General features: G+C 46.1%; 1 protein-coding gene across 1 annotated transcript; it reads right to left on the bottom strand.

The window, feature by feature from the left end:
• Positions 1 to 279: 279 nt before the first annotated feature.
• PRKAB1 (protein kinase AMP-activated non-catalytic subunit beta 1) lies at positions 280 to 9,180 on the bottom strand. Its single transcript, XM_056859427.1, has 8 exons — positions 9,173 to 9,180; positions 5,246 to 5,407; positions 3,663 to 3,829; positions 3,342 to 3,435; positions 3,018 to 3,132; positions 1,003 to 1,136; positions 492 to 560; positions 280 to 402 (listed from the first exon to the last, which is right to left on the bottom strand). Exons 2-8 carry the CDS (start codon positions 5,396 to 5,398, stop codon positions 325 to 327), a joined length of 810 nt encoding a protein of 269 aa, XP_056715405.1. The 5' UTR covers positions 5,399 to 5,407; positions 9,173 to 9,180; the 3' UTR covers positions 280 to 324.
• Positions 9,181 to 9,683: the final 503 nt, after the last annotated feature.

Below are 9,683 nucleotides of genomic sequence, written 5' to 3'. Positions count from 1 at the left end.
ATGAATGGCTCCCCGCACCCCCAATACTTTAAATGAAATGTCCTCAGCGGCTTGTGCATATATTTTTTGTTGTTGAAAAAGACAGGCGGTTGGGGGCTGCGGCCCATTTCTGAAATTCCACTGGAGGGTCAGCGGCAGGCCAAGTTTGTTGATAGGAACAGCGTCCACAGCAGGAGGGAGAGAGCAAGGCAACTATGCAACGGATCTGGACTCTAAAAGAAAATGGTATGACTTGACAGTAAGTCTGCTACCGCTTCACCAAAGTGTGTGATTTTTGGTTTGTTCCCTCTGCTACTCCATAGGCAAGGCAATGCAGGTACTGATTCATATGGGCTTATATAGCAAAGTGGTCACGTATTTCTTCTTGTAACGGTGGGTGGCACTGAGCACCATCACCCCATCCTAGAGAAATGAGAGACGTGTATGATTACAAGCTGGAATGTACAATGAGAGACAGACGGCCAGACTGGATTCCACCACCACCCCTTTACCTTGATGGACAGTGCATACAGGTGATTCAACATGACGTGGTTAGGCTCCGGCAGTAGAGCTGGATCACACTAAAGAAGAGGAAGAAGAGCAGATAGCCAAAATTCAGAAACCGAATTCAAAACCAGAAGAACCATGAAATCCACAGGGGGAAGCCCTTGTGCTTCTGCCAGAGACGTATTTGTGTAGGTTTCTAACGCTCACCATTGCAGCAAAAACGTTCGCACCTCCTCACAAGACTGCTGCCTTTATTTTCAGGTTGGGAATTCCGCATCAGAATATGCCACCACTTCTCCGATGTGGCGAGTTTAAATTGGGAAAAGAGGGGTGCTTTCCAAAGAAGAGATGCCCCACAACTGTCCATGAGATTACTTTATCAATCATTTACTGCGGTCAAAAGACCAGTTCAGCACAGACTTTAAAACTACAACATTCAGTTTTCCCTCCATGAGATTACTACACCAGCTTAACCACCAAGGGTCCGCAGTCTAAAGAATACATCTCTCTACTCACCGATATGCCTGTGTCTTTGTTTAGGATAACCTGCAGCAGATGTGGAGGAAGAATAGGGGGAGACTTGAAGCGCTCCTCTGGCTTAGAGATATAGGGTTCCTGGTGATAGGGCCCGGGGGGTGAACTCGACAGCTCTGCACCAAGAAGAGGTAACATGGTTAACCTCTGACTACTTGTCAACTTATTATAAACACTATTCCATTTCATTGCGGTAATCTGAGGCAGCAGCGCAAAACAGGATGGCAGAAACTGATAGCTGTGGTTGGTCATTTCTCTTTCAATCAGAAGTTACTCGAGCAGGAACAGGTGAAAAAAACCTGGTGAGGATTCTAAAGGGGCATCTTCTGCTTGCTTTCGGTAACACACATCCCCCTCTGGTCATGGCCCAAGTCCAGTAAAGCTTAAAAGGTTGCACCAGAGCTGTCAACTGCACCCGAGTCTGGCACCATGGCAATCCACTAACATTTTACATTCTGCCACTGGGGCGCTTCCTGTTTAGAACCTGCAGACTGGGAAGGCTTATGGGAGCCAATCTTATGTCAAGACCCATGCAAAGGGACACCCCATCCCCTCTTTCCTTTGAGTTGTTCGAAGTTGGGGGGGGGGGGAGAAAGAGTCCCTTTGCCCCTCTGCTACATCTAAACACATGAAGCTGCCTTATACTAAAATAATAAAAAAAATACGTGTAATACCTTTAAATTAGGAACAAACCAATGGCATATGCCCAATGATAAAATGTCTGTCTGTGCCTAGAAAATTATGACTGTCTTTTAAGTCTGCCTTAAGAATTAGAATTTCATAAACAAGACAGAAATAATGCTTTGAACACATGAAGTTGCCTTATACTGTATCAGACTCTTGGTCCATCAAAGTCAGTATTGTCTACTCAGACCGGCAGTGGCTCTCCAGGGTCTCAGGCAGAGGTCTTTCACATCATCTACTTGCCTAGTTCCTTTAACTGGAGATGTCAGGGGTTGAACCTGGGACCTTCTGCATGCCAAGCAGATGCTCTACCACTGCACCATGCCCCCCTCCTTCTCTACAAGTCTGCCTCACCATTCCTGTGTGTGGTTTCTTAACCCTCTGGATAGCAGCCATCAGCCTTGCCGTTTCTTACTCAGCTATAGCAAGTAAGCAAACAAATAATGCACTGGCCTGCCCATGCTCCCACCACAAATTACTCCCTCCTGGCAGTCACAGGGTGGGCCTCAGGCTTCGTCTCTTCTACCAGAGTGAATATGAGAGCAGCAGCAGCCAGAGCAAGTCCTGCTGCATTCTCTCATTCAGATAAAGTGGCTGTTTCTATTGAGCTTGTTAAAACAGGAGGAGGGGGGAGCCAAGCAACTGAAGCACAGAAGGGGCACCTGGCCGCCCAACAGTTATTTGCAAATCTAGTATACATGACTGCCAGAAGGCAAAAAATAGTGTATCTCCTGGGCCAGCATTTGGGTAGGCAACATGAAGAGGCCCTTTCCAGCAACTCAAGTAGTTTGCCCAGAGGATAAAAACCCCAGTGTCAACCCTGCGTGTAGAATGACCACATTGATAGAAAACTGTGGGGGAATGCCATTGCCTCAAGTGGTAGAACTAACTGCCAAATACTAGGACGGGTAGGCAACCCCCAAGCTGAACAATAGCATGCCGAACTGTTTTGCTCGACATTCAGGTCTGGTTTTCTTCCCAAGCAACTGAGAAGAGGCGCTGCCAGCTGGGTACAAGACAAGCCCCTGAGGTGCTGGGCCTCAACAGCTCCCAACATGCCTGGCCTTTGTCAACTGCAACCCTTGTCACTCCCCAATTTTGTTTGCCAGCTCACCTACAACTTCACAGGTGGACACTGCTTTTTGGTGGTGGGGGGCACTTGGGCCAGAAAAGGTTGCCTACCTTACCCTAGAGCATGGCAAACATGATATCCTCATCCAAAGATCTCACCCATGGAAATTAAAAAGCATGAAACCAAGATTCACAAGCATACACTGGATGATTACATGCTGAAAAATTATATATATTCCTACCAGACATGTCAGAGCACTTTTGGGAGTCCACCATTAAAGCATCAAATACTTCAAAATCTGTTTTCTTCACCTGAATGACATTGTTGAGTGTCCCCAGCTGGCTGGTTACTACAGGCTAGGAAGAAGCAGATGGGCAGGCATTAGGGCAGAAGAACCACCGCCATGGTCCAACCCACTGTGGAACTCGCCTGCCTTGGCAAAGGCTTTTCTGGAGTTTTTCATGTTTACTTCACACATTCAGCCTGCCAAATTTCAAGTGATGTTCATGCATGCGGGAACCAGGCCTTAATAAACCCTCCTGCAAGACTACTAAGAAAATATTACCTCTGAAGGATCATGTGTCCACTGACCATCCACATAGAACTTGTATTGGTGTTCACCTTCTGGGAGGTCTAGGATGGCTACAAAATTATTGTGGCTGTGATATAAAGACAAAAGAATGCACTTAATCCTGTTAGATCAGCTGCAGAAACTGAGCAAACTGAGAAACTGAGTACAAAGGCAAAGAAAGGGACACATTTTACATCCAACGTCATATTTTGTGCATTTCTTACTCTGAAGAATTGTGGTGTCCTGCTTAAAATCAACTGGCCCCACCAGGGAGGTGCACCAGGGAATCACAGACGCAGGTGCAAAGAGGCTTACCTCCGTGTAAGTGGAAGTTTGCTCCAGTTGTTAAACGAGCCCGATAAATAAACCTCTTTGCCTCCTCCAGTCCAGCGGAAGACAGTCGGCCGGGCTTGAGTGGGCGCTTTATCATTCACTTCCACATCATGCTGCCAAGCCAAAAACTCTTCTTTCTCCAGGGGAGCCTAAAATAAACAGACTTTCCTCAATGGGAATTTTGTAATAATTACAGGACAGCAGAGGGAACGAAAGGATGCCTTGTGACTTCTGGGTCTACATCCCAAAGGGATAGGGTGCCTGCAAATTTCTTGAGGCTAGAGTCCAAGATTGCCATGCTGCTGGGGAAGAGAAATGTGCCACAGTGGCAGTTAGAAGGCTGAGGGTGTAGCTGGCCATCTCTCCAGTTTAGATGAGAGATGCTATGAAAAGACTAAGCCATAAATCTGGAAATGCCCAGATCGCAATTCTGCTACAAGCTCACTACCCATCTGTAATACGTGGATATTACTGACAGGGCTGGATTATTGATATGATGTATGTGAAGTGCATGGAACATTCAAGTGTCATAACTGTGTAAATACTAAAGCTTTCTACTAATATTAGGGTCAGACGCCAAGCATAGATGGGAGAGAAACCAGAACAAATATTCTGCCAGAAACCAGGTAGCTGCTCGCACCACATGAGGACTAGATACATGCCATCACAATCCCCATCACAAATTTGCTTCCTTGAACCTTCCCTGCTTTTCCACTGTCTAGGAAAAGGCTTGATGGTCTTGGGCTGAAAGAAATGACATTGCAGTGCCTGAGAAAGAAGAGGTACTGGGAGAGCCAGTGTGGTGTAGTGGTTAAGAGGGCCAGTCTAACATCTGAGAGACCCAGGTTCAAATCCCCACTCATCCCATGGAAGCCTGCTGGGTGACATTTGGATAGTCATACTCTCTTAGCCTAACCTACCTCACAGGGTAGTTGTGAGGATACAATGGAGGAGAGGAGAACAATGAAATCTTCTTTGGGTCCCCAATGCAGAGAAAGGCAGGGTTATAATAATAACAAATGAAGAGACACGGGAAGAGGGGCAATTTTTAAAATAAAAATCATTAGCACTAATGGGTGGTAAGACTATCAGATTTTCATCCCAACCTTCCTCCAAGGAACTTGGTGTGGCCTAGCTGGTTCTCTTCTCCTTCGTTTTATCCTCACAACCACCCCATAAGGTAGCTCAGGCCGACAGAAAGAGAGGAAGTAGCCCAAAATCACTCAAGTGAACTTCATGACTGAGTGACAATTTTAACTCAGGTCTCCTCACTCCTAGCCTGACACTAAAAACTGTACCACATTCACACACTATGCCATAAATGTGTGCAGCTCACAACACATCCCCAGTGTTTCTATTAAACATACATAAATGAAATATTTTTCCATTCATGGAAACATTCACAAAAATTCCCACACATAATTTAAAGTAAATAAAATGGCTGCGTCACCACTCCCAAGTGATTCCCTGACAACAAATTATACATCATCTCGGGTGCTCAAGATACGGAATCACTGAAACTTTGGCTCAACTTTCTTAGTTGGAAAGCACCAATGTTCACATACCTTGATTTCTTCCCCATGGAACAAGTCAGCATCTTCAGGGCTGTCCATCAAGATCTTGGGCCTGTCCCCTTCCTTTCCAGAGCTGTCCCTCCGAGGAGTCTTGTGCCCTCCCTGGCGCTCCACTCCAGCACGTTCGCTGCTGGTGTTGCCCATTTTAAGGTTCTGAAGAGAAAGGCAAATCACAACCCCCAGTTAAGTGCCGGTACAACCAGGCGCTGTAAAATCGCTACAGACAGCAACGGGCCCTGCCCACAGACTCGGACTTGATTTCAAGGTGATGCTGACTGAAGCAAAAGAACTCACCTCTGAGACTTAGTACAGCATCTCACTCAACACAAGCTGCTGCTCCCTATGCTAACCTGCTACGCTAGTGCAAAGTCCCGCAGGTGAGCTCTTCGGGTGGAAAGCCAGTGTGGTGTAGTGGTTAAGAGCGGTGGTTTGGAGCGGTGGACTCTGATCTGGAGAACCAGGTTTGATTCCCCACTCCTCCACATGAGTGGCAGAGGCTAATCTGGTGAACTGGATTTGTTTCTCCACTCCTACACATGAAGCCAGCTGGGTGACCTTGGGCAAGTTACAGCTCTGTTAGAGCTCTCTCAGCCCCACCTACCCCACAGGGGGTCTGTTGTGGGGAGGGGAAGGGAAGGTGATTGTAAGCCGGGTTGAGTCTCCCTTAAGGGGTAGAGAAAGTTGGCATATAAAAACCAACTCTTCTTCTTCAACCAGCAATGCATTTAAAACCAAGCCTTGCAAGGTAACAAACACTGAAATGGAGAACAAGGAAGCGTACTAAAAGACAGGTCATTTATGACCGCCAGCGTGGCACAGTGGTTAAGAGCAGCAGATTCTAATCTGGAGAACTAGGTTTGATTCCCCATTCCTCCATGTGAGTGGTAGACTCTAATCTGGTGAACTGGCTTTGTTTCCCCACTCCTACACATGAAGCCTGCTGTGTGACCTAAGGCTAGTCACAGTTCTCTCAGAACTCTCTCAGCCCCACCAACCTCACAAGGTGTCTGTTGTGGGGAGGGGAAGGAAAGGAGATTGTAAGCCGGGTTGATTCTCCTTACAGGTAGAGAAAAGCAGGGCATAAAAATGAACTCTTCTTCTTCACTGGCAGTCTTTAAGCAGCGGCTGGACAAACACTTGTCGGTAATGCTCTAGGCTGATCCTGCATTGAGCAGGGGGTTGGACTAGATGGCCTGTATGGCCCCTTCCAATTCTATGATTCTTCTCAATAATTTTGCAAGTAGCAATGAACCAGACAAAGATTTAAAGTATATATATCCCAGGTTGATTAACACAGAAGGAATTCATAGTAACAACAAATGTTTGGCAAAGAAATGTACAAATAAAAATACTCTTTAATAGATGAATAAAACACAAGGAACGTCTGCTTTAATAGTAACAGCTGCACCCATTATACTAATATAGCATAAATCATCGTTGCTGGGGTAAAGGTAAAGGTCGCCTGTGCAAGAACCGGGTCATTCCTGACCCATGGGGTGACATCACATCCCGACGTTTACTAGACAGACTTTGTTTATGGGGTGGTTTGCCATTGCCTTCCCCAGTTGTCTTCCCTTTACCCCCGGCAAGCTGGGTACTCATTTTACCGACCTCAGAAGGATGGAAGGCTGAGTCAACCTTGAGCCGGCTACCTGAAACCAACTTCCGTTGGGATTGAACTCAGGTTGTGAGCAGAGTTTTGACTGCAGTACTGCAGCTTACCACTCTGCACCATGGGGCTAATCCCACATAAAATTATTCAAGTCAAACGCAACGACCATGGCCAAGCAGCTACTAGAAGCAAGGAGCTCTTCAGCATATGCCTAAGAACTATTTCCTGCATGCTGCTTTTAGAAGGTAATTGAAAACCCTTGATCGCTGGTATGGCAAACACAGTCCTTAGTCCCCTCTTCCAAGTAGACACTTCCTTGTCCCTCAAAAGAGCCAGCTAGCTCCCCAAACTGCATCACCCTCTAGCATGGCCAACAGAACCTTGGATGGAGCTGGCTAAGCACATAACAAGGAAAACGGCAGGGGGAGGGAAGAAAAGGAAGGAAGCAGGTTCAGCCACCACCCCAACTATCCCTAGCTCACCCTTTTACTTTCTCAAATAAACCAAACTGTTGAGGCTGAGGGGACCCTCTACCCTGATGTGGGGCCCTCTCTAATAGCGATCCCACAAGAGGTAGTGTGCCACCTGTCGCTATGGGCCAAGAACCTCAAGAGTCCTTTGCAACACACAAATCTTCATTCCACACACATCCTGTCACTGGAAAAGTTCTTTAGGGAGAACGTGATGCAAAGAACTCTGATATTTTCAGCATCAAAATAATATAATTTAAGATGTCTCACAAGAGCTTACACTAAGTATTCAGAATGGCACAGTTTCACTAGTAAAGCAGTTCCCAGAACAACCACATTATCATCCCCTTCTATGTGCAGCAGGGCAACAGTCTGTATTTATTAAGTAGGAACAGCTGAAAGGGAGGTAACTTTCCAAGTCATTGAAAAAAATTGCAAAAGGCACGGCATCCCCCATATTGTTGTGTCCAGCATCTGGTGCTCAGAAGTATACGGCCTCTGTACCTGGAGGTCTCAATTAATTATCATGGCTAGCAACACTTGACAAACATAACGTCCATTCATTCAATGAATTAATTTTATTAATATTTTTCATAGCGACCTTAAATTAGTGTCCATCTCCACATCCTTGGAAAAGGATTGCTATTATTTAATTATGGATTGTGCATAGAATGAATGACTCTAAACATATTTTATTCCATCCTTCCCACCCCATCTTATCCTAATAGCCCTGTGAGATAGCATGAGATGCAAGAAGAGAACTGTCCAAGATTACCCAGTCTGCTGGACAAGCAAAGACTAATCTGTCAAATCTACTTTGTTAGAGTTCTAGCATTTGGAGGGGGGGAGATTCTCCATCCATCACAGCCTCCATAAATCATTGTAAATCACAAAGTCCCAGCACACCATCCGGCACTATTTTTCTTTCATTTCCCCAGGCTTTCAAATTGTGGTTTTAAACTCCCCGAGAGAATGCCGCTTTTTAATCTGTGCTTTCCTGCCAGCATTTGTTTTTAACATCACCTGCTGGTTTTGTTGCTGCGATGTTTTTAAGTCTGCTTTCTAGACTCGTGAGCGTAATTAAACTTTACGCTGCTTTAATTGGCTATCGCTTTACTTTTTTTTTATTACAACACCACATACCACCTTCAGCAAGTTTGTTTTGAAAACGCACAGCGCAAAAACGATTTAAATAAACAAAGGTGGCCGACAGGGGAGTGCCAGCCCTCCCCTCTCAGCGTGAGGCTCGATGACCTTGGGCCAGTCATTCTTCCCACTGAACCCACCTCACGGGACTGTCGTGAAAGTAAAATGTGCGTGTGTGTGTGTGTTAAGTGCCGTCAAGTCGCTTCCGACTCATGGCGACCCTATGAAGGAAAGTCCTCCAAAACGTCCTGTCTTTGACAGCCTTGCTCAGAGCTTGCAAACTGAAGGCTGTGGCTTCCTTTATTGAGTAAAAGTAAAATAAGTAAAGTAAAATAAGCCATTCTTGGAAGAAAAGTAGGATAGAGTGTGACAATGATAAAAGCAGATCGAGGACACCTGTCACACATTGCGTTTAACCTCTAATGATGCATGTGGGAGGGGGGGTCACTGTACAGAGAACATTTACTAGAGGGGGGGTCTGCGTGCGGTGATGGGGAAAAATACACTCTGCATAGGCTCAAGAGCACTCTTGTCTCTCCTTAAACTGATGCTGGGGCTAACCACGCCCTTTTCCCCTAAGGACGACCCCGGGATTCAGCCCAAGATTGTGCTCGTTTGCCACCTTCCTTAACCGACTCTACAACAGCTACTGCGACCCCCCCCCCCCAGCGACCCCCCCCCCTTCCTCACCGGCAAAGTTTCTCCTCCTTCTAAGCGACCACCGGACTTCCTCCTCCCGGGCTGCCTCAGACGCCACCTTCACTTCCGGTGGACCCCCCTCGCCGCAGTTGACTTCCTGTCCCGCAGTGCACATGCGCGTATTGAGGCAGTGAGGCGGGCGCTTTGGAGCCGGCCGGGTTTAAAGGGCCCGCGTTCCCTCCCTCTCCCCCCCCTCCCGTGATTACTTGCCGCCCCAAAAGGTTGTTTTTTAAAAAAAAAATAATTTTATTGATTTTTCAAATGTATATATCACTGTTTGACAACAATTATATCAAATAAATCCTAGTAATAAAGGATAAAAATAATCCAAAATTGGTGTTAAAAATGTAAATTAATTAACTAATGTATCATACTAAGTGAGCTGTGGCTCACGAAAGCTCATACCCTACCAGAAAATATTTTAATACCCTACCAGAAAATATTTCTGTTAGTCTTTAAGGTGCTACTGGACTCTTGCCCTTTTTGACTACTGCAAACAGAT

Source organism: Euleptes europaea, chromosome 13 (assembly GCF_029931775.1).
Source record: "Euleptes europaea isolate rEulEur1 chromosome 13, rEulEur1.hap1, whole genome shotgun sequence".
Taxonomy (NCBI): Eukaryota; Metazoa; Chordata; class Lepidosauria; order Squamata; family Sphaerodactylidae; genus Euleptes; species Euleptes europaea.
Note: the sequence above shows the minus strand (reverse complement) of the source record. Positions and strands in the feature narration are given on the sequence as shown.